The 22560-nt window shown below is 46.8% G+C and overlaps 1 protein-coding gene and 1 long non-coding RNA gene across 3 annotated transcripts in view; both read right to left on the minus strand.

Annotated features, from left to right (window-relative positions):
* Positions 1–4663: 4663 nt before the first annotated feature.
* LOC123331147 lies at positions 4664–6994 on the minus strand. The gene is made up of 2 exons (XR_006547634.2): positions 6483–6994; positions 4664–5532 (listed from the first exon to the last, which is right to left on the minus strand). It is a non-coding gene; the product is annotated as an uncharacterized LOC123331147 (long non-coding RNA).
* A 960-nt stretch (positions 6995–7954) lies between these two features.
* TNFRSF11A (TNF receptor superfamily member 11a) overlaps positions 7955–22560 on the minus strand; it is a 62972-nt gene continuing 48366 nt past the window's right edge. For both annotated transcript variants that reach the window (XM_025273146.3, XM_025273145.3), the window contains exon 10: positions 7955–10546. In XM_025273146.3, coding sequence (XP_025128931.1) covers positions 10221–10546 — 326 coding nt within the window. In that variant the 3' untranslated portion in view covers positions 7955–10220. The remainder of the gene's footprint in view (positions 10547–22560) is intronic.

Genomic DNA, 22560 nt, shown 5'->3' on the forward strand with positions numbered 1-22560 from the left:
TGTATGGATGTGAGAGTTGGACTGTGAAGAAGGCTGAGCGCCGAAGAATTGATGCTTTTGAGCTGTGGTGTTGGAGAAGACTCTTGAGAGTCCCTTGGACTGCAAGGAGATCCAACCAGTCCATTGCTGAAGGAGATCAGCCCTGGGATTTCTTTGGAAGGGAATGATGCTAAAGCTGAAACTCCAGTACTTTGGCCACCTCATGCGAAGAGTTGACTCATTGGAAAAGACTCTGATGCTGGGAGGGATTGGGGGCAGGAGGAGAAGGGGACGACAGAGGATGAGATGGCTGGATGGCATCACTGACTCGATGGACGTGAGCCTCAGTGAACTCAGGGAGTTGGTGATGGACAGGGAGGCCTGGCATGCTGTGATTCATGGGGTCACAGAGTCGGACACGACTGAGCGACTGATCTGATCTGAGATACCCCAAATGTCACTCAACTAGTAAATGGATGAACACACTGTATTCAGGCAAAAGAATATTACTCAGCAATAAAAAGGAACAAACCATTGATACAAGCAGAAAGGAGCACCTTGCTAAGTGAAGGAGGCCAGACTCCAGTAGCTACACACCGTATGATTGCATTCACTGTGGGAAAGGCAAAGCTCGACAGGGGACAGAGCGCAGATCTGTGGGTGCCAGGGGCATTGAAAGGGGAGTGGCATGATTCACTATGAAGGAGCAAGAGGGAATTCTGCAAAGATGGAAATGCTCAGTCTTCCTTATGGTGCTAGCCACACAACTACATGTGTTGCATGCTAAATCACTTCAGTCATGTCCGACCCTTTGCAACCCCGTGGACCATAGCCTGCCAGGGTCCTCTGTCCATGGGATTTCCCAGGTAATCCCTGGAGTGGGTTGCCACGGCCTCTTCCAGGGGATCTTCCCCACCAATGGGATCGAACACACATCTCAGCGCGTGGGCAGGCAGGGTCTCTAGAGCACTGCTAGTGCCAGCTGGGAGGACGCAACGGCGACCCGCTCAGTGTGCTTGCCTGGAGAATCCCAGGGACGGGGGGCCTGGCGGGCTGCCGTCCATGGGGTCGCACAGAGTCGGACACGACTGAGCGGCGGCAGCAGCAGCAGCGCCACCTGGGAGGAGGCAATGGCAACCCACTCCGGTGTGCTTGCCTGGAGAATCCCAGGGATGGGGGGCTTGATGGGCTGCCGTCTACGGGGTCGCACAGAGTCGGACACGACTGAGCGGCGGCAGCAGCAGCAGCGCCACCTGGGAAGCCATAACTGCATGCACTTGATAGAATGCACTGAACTGCAGTCCTAGAAAAGGTGAATTTTATGGCTTGTACTAAATTATACTGACTCAATAAAACCGACTTAAAAATCAATCATTTTGTGATTTCCTAAGTATAATGCTGATGTTGAATAAGCTTTCATTAACACTCGATGCAAACCAGTGTGGGGAGGGTGGGCAGGTCCTCTGTCTTTCATCATTAGTCCAGATGTTCCGTTGTAGCTGCTTTGTTCTGTCTGAGCAGAAGACAGACTTTTTTAGGTGGATAGGGCCCACGACTGAGTGAACTGCTCCTGGAGAACAGTGGCCACTACTGGTCCCTCCTGGAAGATGTCCTCTATGCCACGGACATCTGCTCACCATCCACACCATCCATGGATGCCCAGATATGAAGTGTCAGGTAACTGTTGAGATTGTATTTGCTCAGCTTTAAAGATCTCTCAAGCACGCTGTGGAGGCTGTTTCATTATTTATCATAAATGCTCTAATGAATACAGTCATGGACAGGAATCTAGAGCCCTGAAGCCTTCACCCAGCAGATGCAAGTGCAGACAAGTGTCCAGGAGCAGCCGTGAGTGGAGGTGCTCATCCTTCTGTCGTTGTATGTGAATCTACTCTTGTTCTAATGATAACCAGATGATAATTAAGATGATGATAACCAGCCTAATCTTAACTCAGAGAATGGAATCTCTCTGGGGACATAGGGCCAACAGATTGTATGCTTAGGATATGAAGTGTCTAATGCAAAGTTTTAGGGCTCACTACTGAATCTGGGAGATTCTAAGTTTGATTTTAAGAGGGTTTGGGGCTTTAAAAAAATATTTCCATCATTGATTTATTCTACCCACATCAGTTCAACTTATAGCCCAAAACAGAATACTTCATGATACTTTTAGTGGCAGCAAAACATAGTAGATACAATCATGACCACCATCCGCAAAGTCATTGTAACAGTGGGTGGGCGTGCAAAGCTGAGGACTCAGGCGCGAAACCCACATACTAGCTTTGTGAGCTTGTGAAGTTCATTAAGCCCACGGACCCTATTCTCTCTTCTGTAAAGATAACAGATGTCACTCGATGTATTTGCTGTGATGATTAAATGGGATAACACATATGTGAAGAACTTTGCAGGCTGCTTCAACAAACGGTTCCCAGGTGGCTCAGACAGTAAAGAATCTGCCTGCAATACAGGAGGTCCAGGTTCAATCCCTGGGTGGGGAAGATACCCCCACTGGAGTGGGGCAACCCACTGCAGTATTCTTGCCTGGAGAATCCCCATGGACAGAGGAGCCTGGCGGGCCACAGTCCATGGGGTTGCAAAGAACTGGACACGACTGAGCAACTAACACGCACTTTCAACAAACAGTAGCTGTTTGCCCAAGTGTTATTTACAGCTCACGGGAGGTGAGGCTCTCTTCCCCTTGAGTCCAACCCACAGTCTTGTCTTCCTGTAACAGGACTGGCAGTGCTCACTGCTGCCGCTCCTCCCTTTATTTACACAGAAACTTGTGTGCGGCTGCGGGGAGGGGAGGCTTCAGGAACAACGCTGCACTTGCCTGGCTCACACTTAGCCACTGTCCCCAGAGCCGAGGCGGAAGCAGCCGGCCTCGGGAGCATCCACCTGTCAGCGGCAGCTCTGCAGCATCAGCCCATCTGGGAACTCTCGGCGCCTTTCTCCTACTGGACCTCTCACGGATGCCCCCAATCCTTTGCGAAGCTCCCGAGGGTGTTGTGCCTCCACGCAGCCCAGCCTGCTCTGTGCCCCAACACCGGCTCTGCAGACCAAGGGCAACCGTGGAGCAATTTTGTCAGGGCACGAAGGATCCTGTTATAGTGAATCTCCAGCCAACAGACACCAACTGGCCTTACCTTCGTGTGACCGAACAACCTTTCCCGTGATAACAAAATCTACCTCAAGGCTACTGGCTCCCCTTGTTTCCAGATACTGGTGATCGTAGCATTTGGAGTTTGTTTTCATGGTTTCCCTCTCCCAGCACCTCTTTATTGTAATATTATTTTTGTTGTTGTTTTGCTGTTTAGTCGCTAAGTCATGTATGACTCTTTTGCAAAGCCACAGACGGGAGCCTGCCAGGCTCCTCTGTCCATGGGATTTTTCAGGCAAGAATACTGGACTGGGTTGCCATTTCCTTCTCCAGGGGATCTTCCTGATTCAGAGATCGAACCCGCGTCTTGGGTGTCTCCTGCGTTGCAGGTAGATTCTCTACCACTGAGCCACCTGAGAAGCCCAATAGTATTATTAATACATAAAATAATGAAAACAGAAAATATCGATAGAAAACATTGCATGTTTCTAACCAAATAAAGACATTTATGCCAACAAGTAAAACACAAAACACAGTTTTCACGGGTGAACGTGCTCTCTAGAAGCCAGACTGCGGCGTTCCACAACGTCTCAGAGGCCAGAGCAGCCCACAGAGCAAGCAACAGCTCGAGGCCCTGCCACTGGGAGTCCCACTGTGAAAAGAGGTCCTATTGTAGACACATTTACTCTGAATAAATGCTACTGGTTTACATATCCTGAAACTTAATTTTATTATAAAATGAAAAATTTTGATGTCTTTTTTTTTCAGTAATAGTAAATAAAGAATGCTCTAAACGATTTAAATATGTGTTTTTCCATGGTTTCTTTGTCACTGAAATAAAAGGCCTAATAACCTATATATCCTCATATCCAGAATATATAAAGAATTTGCAAAACACAATAAGAAAATAAACCGATTAAAAAATAGGCAAAAAATATGAACACACACTTTACCAAATAAGAGATTAAGATGGCCAAATAAACATACGAAATGATGCTCAGTCATGGGCTGCAAATGTCAATTAATTTAAAGCCACAATGACATCTTTCAGAAGGGCTAAAATTAAAAGAAACGAACAACTGACACTACTGACCGCTGGTGAGGACATGGAGCAACTGGGGTGCAGAATGGTGCAGGCGCTTCAGAGAGCAGTCCCGCCGTTTCTTACAGTGTTAAATAGATACATTTACCATGTGATCCCACGTGCCTCCCTGATAGCTCAGTTGGTAAACAATCCGCCTGCAATGCAGGAGGCCCCAGTTCAATTCCTGGGTCAGGAAGACCCCCTGCAGAAGGGATAGGCTATCCACTCCAGCATTTTTGGGCTTCCCTTGTGGCTCAGCTGGTAAAGAATCCGCCTGCAATGCAGGAGACTTGGGTTCGATCCCTGGGTTGGGAAGATCCCCTGGAGAATGGAAAGGCTACCTGCTCCAGTATTCTGGCCTGGAGAATTCCATGGACTGTATAGTGCATGGGGTCACAAAGAGTTGGACACACTGAGTGACTTTCACTTTCACTAAGATCCCACAATTCCACACCTGGGTATTCACTCACCCAGGAGAAATGAAAGCATATGTCCACTCATATTATTACAGCAACTTTATCTGTAATTGCCTCAAGTTGGAAAAAATACAAGTACAGGTGAATAAATGGTGGTACATCCATAGAATGGAATACTACTCAGCAATAAAAAATGAACCAATCACTGATGTACCCAACAACTTAGATGGCCCTCAAGGGTGTTATGCTGGAAGAAGATAAACTCAAATGGCTCCCTACTGGACGATTCCATGTGAATGACTTTCTGTAATAACAGCACAGAGACAGAGAACAGATGGTGATTACCAGGAATCTGAAGGGAAGGAAGGAGGACTCTGACCACAGAGAGACATGGGGACTGTGGGGGCGTAAATATAGCCGACATCCTGACAGCAGCAGCGGTTACACAACCTCTTGTTTTTGTCAAAACTCATAAAACTGTATCCTAAGAAGAGTGAATGTAGTGGATATAAATTACCAACTCAATACACTGAGGTGAACAAAAACTTGCTTTTTTCCCATGATATAGTAAGTATTTTTGAAAAGTTCTTCTAAGAGCTTTAAATATGCATCTTTTTTTTCATGGTTTCTTTGCCATTGAAATAGCCCATAAAAACCAATAAAAATGAACTTGCTTTTCCATTTCACTAGGATGATTTACTGCCTCTGCCTAGATTAAGGTAACTCATAGGAGTCTCATCGTAAGAACGCAGTTTTTCTTGTGATTCTACAGGCTGTGTAGCCTTGTTTCCAGGGCTACACCTTCTCGTGAGAAGTCAAGTGCCTTGGTCACAGCGAAAGCTTCCGCTGGGCTCCAGTTCCTGCCCAAAGGGGTTTGGGCCTACACCACAACCTCTTCTGTGCTGGCAGCCAATTTATCGTCCTCCCCATGGAGGGCGGAGAAAGCCAGGACTCTAGGAGAAAGACAAACGTGGCATTCCAACCCACACATTCCAGTGTCCTTCACTCTGCCCAAGTGTAGGAGCTATGAAGGACCCACCAGGGCCCGTTCTAGCTGTGCCGCCCCGTGAGGCGGCGCGGGTGTGTGGGGACGAGAGGGCGAAGCTTCTCCTTGTTCCATCAGATACGGGAGGAGGGTAACTTCATCAGCCCCTCAGGGTAGAATGAAGTTACCAGATCAGACCTGGAATTTGGCATTTTAACTTTTATGCTATTAGACATCTTAATCTTCGATGAAGATTTTTTTGGAAAGTGTTTGTACATGCTAGTTTTATTAATACTAAGGGAATGGGGAGAAGAGATACTGGCTAAGCATGAGTGTCAACCTCACCTTGGGGTCAAGATAACTGGAGTGGTGAGGTGGACAGACAGACAGACATAAAGTCAGACTCCCAAGAGAGACCATGGTGCGGTGAGTCACGGAGGGTCACATCAGAATCACTTAGGGGTCCCTCCATACTTGAAAATTTATTAACTTCAAACCTCGGGTCACATGGGGCTGTTCTACCAAGGGAGGCGGCTCCTCAGCAGGGGCCACCAGGAAGTGCTGGTCCAGGGTTCCCAGCCTCTGTGCCCCCCTGTACCTTTGCTGACACCTTCCTGTGATGCCACCTGACATGCCTGCGCCCCCTGCTGGCCCCACCGCGGCCCAGCTTCAGGCCCCGCCTATTCTCGGCCGTAGTAGGTGCAAGGTCGTCTGCTCACCAGCATAGCCCTGGGGAGTCAGAAATTGCACAGACAACCCGTCCCCAGCACTGCAGCAGAGCCACGTTTACAGTTCTCCCCAGCAATCTAGAACACCCCTGGACTCCCTGGGACTCTCTAGTTATCCTCATCCTCTTTTCCAGGGATGCTCGTGGCCCAAGCATCAAAAGCACACTGAATAAAAATGATCCAGACTCACCAACCAAACGTTTGGGCCTTTGGATGATTTATCCTTTCTCGCAAAAGGACGTTATGCAGCTCATACCCAGAGCCCCCAAAAGCAGATGGCCAAAGGGAGTCACGTGCCGTCAAAGACTGTCAAAGAGAAAAAACTTCAAAATTATACCTCTTCCACCAGGGCCAGCACTTCGGCTCACCCTTTCGCCCAGTACCTCGCCATCAAGAGTCTGTTCATTAAATCAGCCTAAACGGTGAACAAAACATCGTTTATCTGTTTATGAACAGGTTCCTCTACCCAAAGGATCTCACCAATTTCCTTGATTCTATAAACTATCACTTTTCCACGATCTGTGCCAATGGAAGGCAAAAGTACTGTAGACCCAGTATGGTCGTCATGGGTGTCTGGCTTTGGAAGGAATTTCAATGCTGAAATATGAACGCAAGTCTCTCATTTGCAGGACTTCACTGCAGTCTGCAGCAAGGGAGCCTGCTCAGCGGAGAAGGGAGCCCTGACTAGGGCTGGGAAATGCCCCTCCCCTGCTCCCGAAGCACCCTCCCCACATCGTCTGAAGCCCTGATCAGGGCTGGGAAATGCCCCTCCCCTGCTCCCGAAGCACCCTCCCCATACCGCCTGATAGAGAGATGGCAATGTGCCTGTGCTAGAGAGATGGCAAGAGGGCCCCACGCCCCCTTCGCTGTCTCCCAATCCCCCAGGGTTCCCTGCAGCTCTGCATGCCCTCCCCTTCAATCTGAGCGGTCTGTGTCTTGCTCTGCTCAAAGAATGAGGCAGTAGTGCCAGCCTGCCGGTTCAAGCTTAGGTCTCAAAAGCACGGGACAGTTTTGCTTGCTCTCTGGGAACCCAGCCACCACCAGGACAAGCAGGCCAGGGCAGCCTGCTGGGAGAATGAGGGGACCGCAGAGAGAGGGTTCAGTCCAGCATCCAGCTGGCCAACCCCCAGCCCACCAGCCAGCAATCTGCACGTGGGTCAGCAAGTCCAGCCAGGCTCACCCAGGCCTAATGAACCAAGCAAGCTGAGCCAACCCACAGAGGTGGGAGCTAAGTCAATGGTGGTTGTTTTAAACCACTGAATTTTGGGGTACCTTGTTACACATGTAGAGTCCTCTCTCCTCCTGCCCTATGAAGGTTCCGATATCTCACACTCAAACTGCTCTTTTCCTTACAAGGAGAGCGAAGAAATTAATTCTTTCTATTTCTGAGAGTTGAACTAGGTGGGGGTAGAAAACACCAGGCTCCATTTCCCTTCAACCCCTCCACCGCACAGCAACCTGCACTTTAAGGAGTTTTACTGGTGGGATCTACGGTGGCTATATTATTAAAACAAGGCACTTTACGCCCCAGCTCTTGTCAATGTTTCCACCGATGACACAGTATAACCAACATTTGATACCATAGCATGCCACAGAGATCAGAAAGAAGTCAGGTCATTATTTCACAAAAAGATTTGTTTAAACAAGCCATGAAAAAAAGTGTGTTGTCAAATATAAGTTTAATAATCTCTTTATCACATTCCCCAGTTTTCCATTACTGTCTCCATTTCATCCTGTTTACATCTGTCATACACAACTCTATAATACAGACACAGAGCTATATTTGCTGTCCATTTCCTATCATTTAACTGTCTTTGAATCAATATAGAATTAGCAAGGATCAGCATGGCAAAGAATACTAGCTTCTTCTGAAAGTAGATTCTTATGTGTTTATTTAGCACCTTTTATTTAAGGAGCTCAAGATACTTTAACATTCACTGTAGCATTCTTTTGTTATTTCCAAGTAGGGAAAGTGTCAAAAATTACCATTAGTGCCTTTTTGTAGGAAAAATTCAAAAAAAGAAAGCAGAGAAAGGTAAAGTGTCGGTGAGATGGGACAGTCACAGTAGAGACTTGGGGCTTTAGCTCTGCCTTCTCCTCACTGAACTGTAATATAACCAAAGGTATAACAGTCACTTCCATTTTTATAACCTCTCTCTTTGGATGGATGTTATCTCAAAGGGCAGTGCAGACAGTAAATTCTCACCAACGGATCATTCTGGCAATAAGCTTATTTCCTGCCATTTTCCACGTCTGCTAAGGAGCCACAGAAATTATAGAGCCACCTCTGCTTCTCCATTAAAAATCATAATTGACAGCTACTATGTAGCATTTCCAACAGACCTGCAACCAGCAGGGAGAAACCCCTGTTTGAGGTCACTGAAGTCTGGACAGTGACTACTATTAGCACTTTCAAAACCTACCAGATCCACAAAATCAATTTTAATGTGCTCAGGCATTGCAACTTTAGTATCTAAGGAAAACAAAGGCTAACTGGCCGCAACAGATGAAACACGCCCGGTAACTCCTCTCAACCTGCTCACACTGTATGTTTCCTCACAACAGCACAGATGCTAAGAGAAAGAATCTCTGTGATAAATCTTCTTAAGTTCACAATATAAGGACTTGGTTTTTAATTCAGATGCATGGAAAATAACAGGAATGTTTTCCACTTCTACAAGGCTAAACTACAGACACATATTTAGGAAGAAAATGGGGCCTACTGCCTACACACATTTACGCTCTCCTTGTTTAGAAAGAAACAATGCATATTAACATCTTTATTCTCCCTTCTTGAACTTCTGCAGCACCTTTTTTTTTTTTTCCACAGAGTGTGCAGGCCACCATCCCATATCCCACTCATTTTCCATGTTTTCCCCATTCTCGAGAATGAGAATGCCAAGTGCAGCAACTTGGAGATTTTTAGAGACTTAGTTGCCCAAGTTCTGCTGTCTCTGCTGGGATGGGTATGCCCATTCATCTCAGCATATGGATGGGGATGGGGATGAACCATTTTGAGACGGATTAAAGGAGAAAGACACAAATTGCAGCTTTGGGCTGCCTAGAAGTTGACACACACCTAAAAATATTTAGGGGCATTCTCCCTTCCTTTAAAAAACTGAGAACTCAGAAAAGTTTTCAAAAGCTCAAAGTCTCTCCTCTTGTTTCCCAAGCTTCCCACCAGGTTTCACATTTCTAGGCTTTTCCCAAAAGTGCTTAATACAGACTCCTCGCCCCCACCCCCTCCATCACTACACACAGGCACCTGCTTGTGAGAAGGGGTGAAAGAAACATAAAGAAGACCGTCACCCACAGGAGAATTTTCAAGAAAATCGTTAAATAGTAAAAAGAAGGAAATGGGGTGGGGTGAGGAGACAGTATCAAGAAAAACGTTATGAAAGACAGTGAAATACAAATATCAAATATGGAGAAAGGGTTGAGGGGGGAGGATACAGACCCAAATGGAACGGGACAACCGTAGAAACAGATGCCATGAAGAGACAAACCACTGATGAGCTGATAATGGGAGGTTAAAGGAGAAGAAAAACTAGAAAAGGAGGTAAAAAGGGGAGCGACTGAAGACAGCAACGTGTACCTGTGCAATGCGTTGACACTTGACTGTGGACGGCAGAGTAGTAATAACAAACGTACATTTCCCCCCCTCCCCAAAGTCCTCGATTCCATTTAAGCAAGGTGGACGAAGGACGCCGGGTCATTTCACGCAGCTGTACCGAATGCAGGGGCGTGAAGGCGCAGACCCTGGGCAATGGCCCCGCCCAACAGAGGCCACGCCCCTCCAAGACCACGCCCCGTCGCGCCCCGCCCCGCCCCGCCGCCAGGCGGCGACGCGGCTTCCGACGTGCGCGGCCCGCGTGTGGAGGCCCAGCGGACCCGAGGGGCGCAGAGAACCGCCAATGGTGCTCCCAGCTCAGCGCCGCGTCTCGGCCGCCCCCTGCTCCTGCACTGGCCGCGAGGCCTTGTCGGGCGCCGGGGCGCCACACTCCTGCAGTCCTGGGCCCACGTCGAGGCTGGCGCAGGCATCCGGGAAGCGCGGCCCGAGGCCAGCGAACGAGTCGCAGCGCGGCGAGCTCTCCTCCTGCACCGGGCGTCCCGCCGGCTCCCCCGCGCCGCCGCCCGGCCCCGCCGGGCCCTCCTGCGAGTTCTGACTGACGTAGACCACGATGATGTCGCCCTTGAAGTTCATCACCTGCCCGCTGGAAATAAACGTGGAGTTACTGTTTCCAGTCACACTGCCTGCAGGGGAGAGGAAGAGGGAAGCGCACAGTGAGTCAGGGATCTGGGCGGGAGGCTGGTGGACCCACCCGGCTCCGGACACGTGCTTCGTCACCTCACCCGGCCTGACCCAGGGAGGAGGAGGGGCGCGCGGAGACACCTCAGGCGTCGTCGCTGGCCGCATGGGTGACACGCGGGCAGGGGCGACACGCGGGCAGGATCGCAGACCCACAGATGGGTTCAGGTGTTGCCGACGGGCGCGCGCGTGGGACGGATGCGCCGCAGACACGGCCCAGGGCGCAGTAGCGGTCCGTGTGTCGGGGAAGAAGCACAGGCTGGAGAGGAGGCTGCCGCCTGACCCGACCCTGGGGCCCACCCAGCCCAGCCTCCTCGCTCAGCGGACTCCCATCTTTTTACCCTCCCTGGAGAGGTCCCTGAGCCCAGCCCTGGATGGCCCTGGGGCCACGGGGGCCCAGTATCTTGCAGAAATTAACTTCCTTAACATTTTTTTTAACTCCTAGAAAAAGATTAAGAAAAAAACTCGAAAACAATCTTACAAATCACTGTTCCCTGCTGAACCCTGAGGTGGGGGGTTGTTTTGTCCCCAGGGTGTTCTATCATGACCTTTTGTGGGTGACTGGATTTAGCCAGTCTTTAATTAGTGGGCCTTTTGAAAACCAAATAGAAAGTTCAATGAATACTAGGACACCTACGGCCTCCTACTTTAAAGACTAATTGCTCTAGAAATGACCCCGGGTGAAAATCAGCGCCAGAAACCAAGCAGAAGCAGCAAAGCCCCACCGTCAGCAACACAAGCAGAATCTCAGTCTGACCAGCGAAGGTGAACAGCAAAACAGTGCCTCGCTATTAACGTCATCTTTTCTGTTCCTTCTCTGTTATGACAAAGCTTAATAAAAATTTACACAAGTAAAACTGTTTTTATCATTACTCTCCATGAAGAGATTTCCTCCAATATGGAGGGCATATTTTGGATGGTCTGACTTAAGAACCAACAGCATCCAGGGAATCCCAGGAGCCTTTCCATCCACCGAAAGGGCACCTGCAGAGATGCTGAGACAGGCCCCGTGGCCCATTACAGGGATTTCAATGAAAACAGATTTCAAATATGAGCCACAAATTGGAAGTCATAATTGAGGATTTATAACTCACGCTGTTTTTCCCATAGGTAGCTGTGTTGGGTGTGACCCTAGATGGGTGGTGGCAGGGATTTATTTATTAATTCCCCAAGCAACTTAGGCAAGGCCAGCTAGTATTCCATTCAGCAACACGTTCTCCATTCCCTCTAAAACATTTAGACATGATCCAGCACTCCCACTCCTGGGCATATATCCAGAGAAGACTATAGTGTGAAAGGATAATGCAGCCCGGTGTTCGCTGCAGTGCTGTTTACAATAACCAAAACACGGGAGCAACCTAAATGTCCACCAATAGGAATGAATAAAGAAAAGTGGCACATATATACAATGGCATGTTACTCAGCCATTCAGAAAGATGAAATAATGTAATTTGCAGCAACATGGATGGACCTAGAGATGATCATAGTAATCAAGTCAGACAGACAAATATCATATGATACCACTTATATGAGGAATCAAAAAAAATGATACACATGAACTTATTTACAAAATAGAAGCAGACTCACAGAAAACAACTTATAGCTAACAAAGGGGAAAAGTGAAAGAGGGCATAAGTTGGGAACTTGGAATTGATATATACATACTACTGTATTTAAAACAGATAACCTACAAACACCTTCTGTCTTTGTAGGAACTCAATATTCTGCAATAACCTAAAAGGGAAAAGAATTTGAAAAAGAATAGGTATACATATAACTGAATCACTTTGTTGTCTACCTGAAACTAAAACAACATTGTAAATAAAACTAAACTCCAATATGAAACAAAAACTAAAAAATAAACAGGTGTTCTTATAATCCAGCACACCCTAAGCTAGGGGTCTACTCTCCAGTATGCTGATGTCTTTCTGCTCCCACCAGTTACCAAGTTCTCAGGTCTGTTTTTAACTAGTTGAACTCATGAAATCTAGTTAAATACAAGCATACCTTGTTTTCTTGCTTGAGTTTATTGTGCTTTGAACACACTGGGTTTTGTATAAATTGAAGGTTTGTGGCAACCTGCAATGTCAGCATTTCTTGGCAATAAAGTATTTTTAAGGTATCTACATTGTTTTTTAGACATGCTATCGCACTTAGTAGACAGCGTATGGTGTAAACACAACTTCATACACACTGGGAAACCAAAAGGTTCACGCGACTCCCTTGACTATGATGTGTGCTTTCTTGTGGTGGTCTGGAACTGAGCCTGCAACACACCCAAGGTCTGTCTGTCTCTTTGTGTAAAGTTGTGAAAGGTAAGTGTGAAAAAAGGCAAATGTTTCTAAGAAAACTAAAGTGAATGTTTGCAATGACCCAAATAAATGTGAGACACTAAACACAAAAGACATCAACCAGCTGCTGAACTGGACAAGGCCTCTGTTAAAAGAAGAAAAGAAAAGGAGTCTTTAAAAATGCAGAAGGAGTTTACACTCAAATTTGTTCTGCAAAGATCTATAATTTCTCATTCCCCACTAAAGAAACAGAAATTGGGAATTAGGATGGCGTGGTTAATGTGAAAAAGACTCAGGAAACTATAACCAACCAACACATATGTCCCTGTACTAAAAAAAGTCAATGTGTGAATGTAAGTTATGTGTTTTAAGTTAAAGATGTTTAAGATATGAACTTGTAAATGACTTTTTCAAGTAACTCAGCAACCAACCAAGCCTGACACAAGGGCTCCTACCATAGCAGCAGCAGAATGAATGAATATAATAACTAAGAGAAGTCTTCCTAGTTGAGGGATCACTACTTAAACACAAAAGTCAACGTGAGAAATCAAAAGTGATACGTGTATACCATAAACCTTCCATTACAGTTTAAAATACACCATGTTTAACAATAAAAAACAAAAGGTACTATGTTTATTTAATAAGAGCAGCAATTTGAAGTGGCTTTAAAGTGTGATTTTTTTTTTTCTTGGTGTATTTCTTCTAGCTTTTTATTATTTCAACATTGACTGCTGATTCTGTCATTTTTCCAAAATTATATAAACCTACACACAAGGCAATGCTCACCACAGTATGACTGATTTATGGTCTTGAATTAAATATCCTCTTCATCCTCTTCATATTGATTTATCTGTTTCTGTCATGGTATATATAATTTCTCCACCCTTTAAAATTTTGTTTTCCAACAAATCATCATCATGACTCCATTGTTGTTAACCTTATTCCTTGTCAGAATCTTCAGTTTGTCTGAACTCAGATTGAAAAAGTTTTTTAAACCATCCTCTTACACGTCAGGATATTGTGTTAAACTTTTCTTCTTAAGAATTTCATTCCATGCCTTTGCCTCATGGCCAACATATCTTTGATTTACTCTATAGGGTCTATATTCTTATTTTCTATTTTTTTCCAAAATAGAACTCAAACCCTTTTGCATAAGAGATATATTTAAACATTTCAGAATTCTTTGATCCATAGATTGGATCAAGAATATTATTCTTGGGATGGGGAGGTAAAGTAGAGGGGGGAGGACCAAAACAAAACAAAACAAAACTTTAAATTCCTGACAATTAGGATGTAAAGACCAGTTACCTAGAAAGAGTATGAGATGCTCAATTTTATTCTTCATGTATTTCCTTATCAGAAGTACAATTAATGATAAAGACCATCTTTGATCAAGTCCAAGTCTGTCCTATTCACACTGACTTTTATGAGAGTAATAAACCGGTACAGACAAGACTTCTTTAAGAAGTTCTACTCATTTGCCATAGCAGTCAGTGGCAAGGGAGCCATGTTCAGGGGCACATGACCCGTGCAGCCACCCAGGACCCTGTGCTCGGAAGGGCCCCAGGCTTGTTTAATGTTGCTGCTGTCTTGAAGCTCTTACTAATATTTGCAGAAGGGGCTTCGTAGTTTCACTGCCCTGGGCTCTGGAAACTTCACAGCTGGTGACAGACAGCCCTCAGAAGTCCTGCTCTGTGTTCTCCCCCTCACTGATGCTCTAACTCAGTGTCACTCTTTGGGGAGGTAACAGTTTATAAATTGGACATGTTTCAATATTGCAGACCTGTCTGCCGATCTAATTTTCTCTACTGAGAAAGAACTTGTTTTTAAAAACTCTTGAGTTGCAGAGGATATCCACCAGTGCTCCTAAAATACAGATTATACGATATGTCTCCTTGGTGTTCAAGTCACATGTCACTTGCTGTAAAACTTTCAACACCCACTTTCTGATAGAGAACTACTGAGACTTGTCCCTTTGAGAAAAGGTCTGCTGACTGTATCAGTGATACCCGGAAGGTTTTGCCTCTGATCCTGTTTTGGTTCATTTAAAGTGAAAGGAGGGGCCTTCCCTGGCGGTCCAGCGGCTAAGACCCTGCACTCCCAATGCGGGGAGCTCAGGTTTTATCCCAGGCTAGGGAACTAGATCCCACGTGCTGCACAAATAAGAGTTCGCAGGCCCCAACTAAAGATCCTGCGTGCCGCAGACAAGACCCAGAGCAGCCAAATAAATAATTAAAAAAATTTAGATTATATTTTTAAAAGTACAATGAGCACTCAGTCAGCTGCCAAGCGGTCTAAGTGCAGAATCCTTCTAGCGTTTTATCCCCCCAATCTTGCATAGTCTCACCAATCCCACCTTCAATAGCAAAACGATTTTAGCAGCTCATTCTTTGAATTGCCCTGAAGCACTTCATCATTTTCATAGAAATAATTCTCATGCTTATCAAATTCATTTTTTTAAACCAGTTAATGTACAGTTAAAGTTTTAAATTACAAAAGGATCAGCTCACATTCATGGGACTGGGATGACCCATGGAGTTTAGTAAGCTTGGCCATTCATTGGCTAGGAGCAGCAGGTCCTAGGTGTTCCAGCCTAGAGTGACCCACTAGCTGTGAGTCATCCATCAGTGTGCTGTTGGCTTCCACCAGCTCCCTCTGCAGAGGCTAGGAGAATGCAGGTTCATCTGTGGTTAAGTGGAGCTAGATTACGATTAAGCTAGGTCACTATTACAGGAATAACAGTGACGTGACCTGTGTGCTCAGTCGCTCAGCCATGTCCTACTCTTTGCGACCCCGTGGACTATAGCCCGCCAGGCTCCTCCGTCCATGGGATTCTCCAGGTAAGGATACTGGAGTGGGTTGCCATGCTCTCCTCCAGAGGATCTTCCCGACCCAGGGATCGAGCCCTCGCCCCTCATGTCTCCTGCAGGTTCTTTACCACCGGTGCCACCAGGGAAGCAGTAACAGTGGTACAACACCCCGAGTCCAGAGCTCACTACGTGTCCCCTCTATGCTAGACGGGCAGCATTATCACACCAGCTTGCCGTTACTCCGCACCTGAGTGCCTCAGGCTTGCTTCCTTCCCCCCCTGGACTGACTAACGTGACTTCAACAATGAAAACTAACACCCTTCTTTCCCAGCCTTGTCACATGCAGACTCACCTGCAAGTAATCTACTAACTTCAATGGCGTGCTAGTCTCCGCCGTCTCAACTTCAATAGCAAAAAGATTTTGGTGGCTTAGAGTGGTGTCTCACTCCCTGAAGAGCAGAAAGTGCATGACGGTGACTAGCGGGGTGCTGGTTTCAGCGGCTTCCCGAGTCCAGGAGGGCCAGAAACGGGGCTGGGATGGAGGAGCAGACAGGCTCTGAAAGCCCTGATTCCCGCCACCTGCCTGGCTTGGCCTCGACTCGCTGTGGAATCCGGGACAAACCACCGAACGGTATAGTCTGCTCCTTTATGAAACGAGCATCAGCATTCAGGCCCATCTAGCCTGGCAGGTGCAGCGCCAGAGCAGGCACATGATAAATGTGAAATGAATGAATACAGGGATGCGTGAATGCCTGACAGGACGGCGTAGGGTCGAACAAGATGGTGGCTTGGAAAACGCTTGGGAAATAACAAAGAATTTTTCACAGGTGCAAGGCTGGCATTACTACTCCCAGAATCTAACAGTCGTGCTCATGACACTTCCTGATGGGGAAAGGTCTCGAGCAGTCACGTTGTTTTTCCACCGCTGTCTTGTTGAAGGATTTCACCTGATCTTGAAGACTGAAAGAGCACTTAACCTCCAGATATCTAACCAACTTTTTTGCTAAAGTGATCCATCAGTCTAACCATCTCTGGTTTGAACACTCATCTGAGTAACTCTACACGAATTCCCCCACTGTCTCGTTTTCCATCATGCAGGTCAGCTGTGAGTTGGATGTAGCACTACAGTAGGTTAAGGTTTCTTTCTTTCTTTCTTTCTCTGGCTGGACCATGCAACATATAAGATCTTAGTTCTCGGACCAGGGATTGAACCTGTGCTGCCTGCATTGGAAACTCAGAGTCTTAAACACTGGACCACCAAGGAAGTCCAAGATTAGGTCAAGGTTTTGTGTGAGTTGGTGATATCCTTATCTTGTGTTATGCCTTAGTCCAGAATTGTCCTTTCCTACAACTAATCATTCCCTAAGACCTGCTTTCTACCATTCAGCGGGTTTTACATGGTCGTGCGAATGGACCTGACAGGGCGAGGCCCTGGGGTGGCGAGGCAATAGGACTGCATGTCCACATGGTGTGTGACCCACGGTTGCCATGGTTTCTGCAGTTGGTGCATGCCCTGGAAGGGGTAGCTCTCTCCATTGAGAACCAAGGACACAACAGGATGTTCTGGCTGGTAAGGGGGGAATATGAAGAAGGAATGGGGTGCATGAGATTTGTCCAAGATGCCTTAAGAAGACTTGAGGTCTTTATAGGTCCTAGTTGTCCACAGGGGCTTCCTTGGTGGCTCAGCAGGTAAAGAATCCACCTGCAATGCCAGAGTTGCAGGAGACGTGGGTTTGATCCCTGCATCAGGAAGATCCCCTGGAGGAGGGGCCTGGGAAATACCCATGGACAAAGGAGCCTGGTAGGCTACAGTCCATGGGGTCACAAAGAGTGGAACTCAACTGAAGCGACTGAGCACACACGTACAAGCCACAGACCTCTGGGAATACAAGCTAAACCAGGCCAGTCACTTCCCTCTTCCTAACTGTCTGAAGCTGCCTTTCTGCCAGCTTTTTCCCAATCAGAGCTGCCTCTGGCATTTATTTTAACTTTATTTTACTTGCAAAACAGGATGAGGTTTGAGGCATGTGGAAGAAAGAGCTTTCCCCACCAAAGAATTGGTAACTGCAACAGAGGGGACTCAGGCCAGGGGAGCCATCACCTCTTGGCACAGACACTAGCGTCTCTTCCCGTGGAAACCTCTGGGCCTGGCCTGGCCTCGCCACTGCCCCTTGCTCAACCTGAGTAGCCAGTGATCCCGGCCCAAGTTTGCCTGTATTCTATGGCTCACTGAGGCTTCTCCAGTGCACGATAAACAAATGAAAACAGTATCATTGGCACCGATTTGTAGGGAGACCGTGCCATGGTTCAAGGCACAGGCTTCAGAATCAGCTGTGTGAGTTGTGGTTTCATTGCTGACTCGCTGTGTGGTCCTGGGTGAGGAATGTGCCCATAGGATTTCTGTGAGGAAGTAAGAAGGTAAGCATTAGTCGCTCATCCAGTTCCAACTCTCAGTGACCCCATGGACTGTAACCCTCCAGGCTCCTTTGTCTTTGGAATTCTCCAGGCAAGAACACTGGAGTGGGTTGCCATTCCCTTCCCCAGGGGATCTTCCCAACCCAGGGATCGAACCTGGGGCTCCCACATTACAGACAGATTCTTTACCGTCTGAGCCACCAGGGAAGCCAAACTTAGCCAGCATCTGGTAACGCATACCTCTGATTTTGTCGTTCAGTCGCTAAGTCACTTCCAATTCTTTGCAACTCCATGGACTGCAGCACGCCAGTCTCCTCTGTTCCCCATTGTTTCCCAGTTTGCTCAAACTCATCTCCATTGAGCCAATCGTGTCATCCAACATCTCCTTCTCTGGTGTCCCCTTCTCTTCTTGCTCTCAGTCTCTCCCAGCATCAGGGTCTTTTCCAATGAGTTGACTCTTCACATCAGGCGACCAAAGTATTGGAGCTTCACTTTCAGCATCAGTCCTTCCAATGAATAATCAGGGTTGGATTTCCTTTAGGATTGACTGGTTTGATCTCCTTGCTGTCCAAGGGACTCTCCAGAGTCTTTTCCAGCATCACAATTCAAAAGCATCGATTCTTTGGTGTTCAGCCTTCTTTATGGTCCAACTCTCATATCTCTGATATCACTGATAAAAATACAACCTTCAGGATGTCATAACAGTCTTAATATGTCTCTTAACACAAGGCGATTGTTAGACCTCTATGTGAAGGCTATCTAAAAGGATGCTCTGAGAACCAGCATGACATGAGAGTTCTGACTTTTTTATTTTCTGGATATTTATTTATTTGGCTGCACCTGGTTTTCATTGTAGCATGTGGTGTGCAGTTCCCTGACCAGGGATTGAGCCCCAGCCCCTGCATTGGAAGCATGGAGTCTTAACCACTGGACCACCCAGGGAAGTCTTGAGGGTTTTCATTAAATTAGAAACTCTGAAGTTTCTAACATTTAAAATGGGTTGGTTGGCTTCACATTAATATTTAATGTGACTTAGCTAGAAAAATGTTCAGGTCATTTGAGAAAGTTAAAAATAGCATTTTAAGTCAACAGAAACAATGAACAAATGAAGTATCTTATCACAACCAGAAAGATGTATATACTTTGTGAACTCCCTGTTTTGCATAGCAAGCTCCATGGAATCACTTTTTCTCAGGCAGAGAGAATAAGCTTCCTTGTAAGAACCCAATTCCTGACAGAATTTACATTTTAAAGCAAGGTAATGCACACTTGTCTCCTCAAAGGCTTATTATGTTGTTTAAAATGCATGATGTATGAATATTAAATCACAAGAACTATAGCAAATATTATCACCTAATTGTCATGTAGATTTTCTTCCAAGGAAAAGAACTAAAAATATACACAAATACACTCAAATTACCCAAGCTATATTGGGTTCTTCTGGAATTTTTTAAAAACATATTTTCTATTTAACCCATATGCTTCTCATGTGATTTTCCTTTTTATGGAAATGCAAGATCTGTTTCAGGCATTTGGAAGAAACTGGGTCTATGATGATATGGGAAGGGAAGCAGGATTTAATAGTTCCATTCTGAATCATGCTTGAAAATTACTTAGAATGGCTCATAAATGAAACCTTTTCCAAAAATGAGCCTCGTTAGAACAGAAAGAAGGTAAGCAGGGCTAAATGAAAGCATATAGTGAACAAAATTTTCATATATTTTGAAATAATGCATTGACTTTTAGCACCAATGAATGCTGAATTTTATTACCAAATAACTGAACTATAAAGTATTTTTAACTTACAGAGTTCTTGAGCTAGTGCCTGCTCCTATAATACTTAGCTAAATGTCAAACATGTGGCTCAGGTAAACAAAGTTTCCCTGGTGCTCAGACAGCAAAGACTCTGCCTGCAATGCAGGAGACCCAGGTTCAATCCCTGGGTCAGGAAGATCCCCTGGAGAAGGGAATGGCAACCCACTCCAGTATTCTTGCCTGGACAATTCCATGGACAGAGGAGCCTGGTGGGCTGCAGTCCATAGGGTCCCAGAAAAGTTGGACACAACTGAGTGACTAACACTTTTCACTTTCCAACATCAATACAAGTTAGTGGATGGCATTTCAGCAGGAAAGAGAAGCGCTCTAGAAACAGAGGACTGTTCTTTGCTTGAGGGGAGGGGAGAAAGGGGAAGAAAACTGGGGTAAAAAGACCTTATCGGTCTCACAGGATGGAAGTGGATGGTCAAAAACAGTTGCTTCAGGACGGGGTGGGGCCCAGGGATGGGAGACCTGGAAGGGGGACCCGGGAGTCGGGTGGGGCCCTCACCCTCCTGCGTCCCAGGCTCCCAGGCCTGAGCCGGGGTGTGTCTGTGCTGCTCGGATGGACCAGCATCCTTACTCTATGGGGTTGCACAGAGTCAGACACGACTGAAGTGACTTAGCAGCAGCAGTAGCAAGCTGCCTTGGGAGAGACTAGGAAGGCCAGACGTGGTGATGGTCATGGCAACTCCTACCAAATAACTGGCCGTGGCTGCCTCAAGATGGTTGTTGTTAAAGATGTGGGTATCCTGCGCTCGGTGAGAAGGATGCCAGGGGTTGTTACCAGGGGCTTCTGGGGAAACAGACGGGGAGTTTCCCTTGTTTAGGAAGCAGCATTGAGCTTCCCCGGTGGCTCAGCGCAAAAGAATCCGCCTGCAATGCAGGAGGTGCAAGAGACTTGAGTTCAGTCCTTGGGTCTGGAAGATCCCCTGGAGGAGGAAATGGCAACCCAGTCTGGTCTTCTTGCCAGGAAAACCGTGGACAGAGGAGCCAGGCAGGCTATAGTCCATGGGGTCACAAAGAGTTGGACAAAATCTGAGCAGGGACTTGAAGGTCAGGAGGCACTGGGTACTCTGGAAAGGGGACAGGGCAGGGACGAGGCAGCCACACCAAGGGAAGCACGTGGGCTCGAGCAGGAAGGGGAGAGGTTCCTGCCAAAGGGGCCAGGCGGAGGTGGGCGAGCCGGCAAAGGGGCCCACGGGGCACCCGCTAGAGAGGGGACCACGCGGGGGGCCGCATTTTCTCAGATTATTGATTCTTTTCATGTTCTCCACTCCCTGGCGCCCATCCCTACTTCCAAGCTTTTCCATGTCTCCATGTCTCAGCAGAACCTCAGTAAAGACTCGATAGAGAATCGTGTAGCTGGTTCTCACGAAGAATCGTTAATTGTGCTCATGAAGAATTGTTGTGAGCCCTGTGAAGAAACACCTCTCTTCAGCTCAGAAGTGTCTGAACCAATTATGTCATCTCAGGAGCCAGAATCAGGCCACCGGCCAGCTGGAGACATGTGCAGCACCAGAAGCCGCTCTTTCTTGCGCACGGGATGGCTTTCCAGACAGAAGCCTGCAAACTCCAGTGAAAGAGCTTGTCAGCAAGGTAACCAGCATCACGTCATCAGCAGACTTTAAGGCGTAAGTTAGGGCACAGTTGCACAGACTGCGACCATAGCGTCTTTTCCCCTCCACTGGTTTTGGCTGGTAATCCTCCCTGCTCTTTAAGAGTTGTAACATGGCTATAATAGGCTTACCGTCGGGTGTTATTTTTGCAAGATATGCTTATGCAGCTGTTTGAAGAGCTATCGTCGTCTGCAAAAGTTGGATGCCAAGAAGGTGCTTTTCCTACTGAGGACGTGTCCAGGCCTGTCGTTTCTTTACACAAACCCCTTGATTTGGTTGCAAGTTTGTTTTTTTTTTTTCATTTTAAATACTCACATATAAATCCAAAAGCCAATAAAAAGGTCACCTCCCTCAAGTCCTGAGAAGATGGTGCCTTTTAGGATTAAGCCCACTCATAACTTTTACCCAAGCACCATCCTCTTTCACACATTTTTATAGAACATAAAGCATGACAATTTTTAAAAAGCAGTAAAGAAGCACTTCCCCGGTGGTCCAATGGCTAAGACGCCTTGCTCCCAATGTGGGGGGCCCGGGTTTGATCTGTGGTTAGGGAGCTAGATCCCACAAGCCACAACTAAGACCTGGAACAGGCAAGTGAATTTTCTTTTTTTTTTTTTTAAAGTAATAATGGGCTTCCCTGGTGGCTCAGACAGTAAAGAACCCGCCTGCAATGTGGGAGACCTGGGTTTGATCCCTGGGTCGGGAAGATCCCCGGGAGGAGGGCATGGCAATCCATACCAGTGTTTTTGCCTGGAGAATCCCCATGGACAGAGGAGCCTGGTGAGCTACAGTCCTTGGGGCCACAAAGAGTCGGACACGACTGACTGATGACTAAGCACAGCACAGCACTAACGAGGAACTTCCCTGGTGGTTTAGTGGCGAAGACTCCACGATCTCAGTGGAGGGGGACCAACTAATGACACAGCTAAAGATCCCGCACTGCACAGCCAAGACCTGGCACAGCCAGGAGAAGGAGAAAGCAATAATGAGAAAGTGCTATTTGGACCAG

Source organism: Bubalus bubalis, chromosome 22 (assembly GCF_019923935.1).
Source record: "Bubalus bubalis isolate 160015118507 breed Murrah chromosome 22, NDDB_SH_1, whole genome shotgun sequence".
NCBI classification, from domain to species: domain Eukaryota; kingdom Metazoa; phylum Chordata; class Mammalia; order Artiodactyla; family Bovidae; genus Bubalus; species Bubalus bubalis.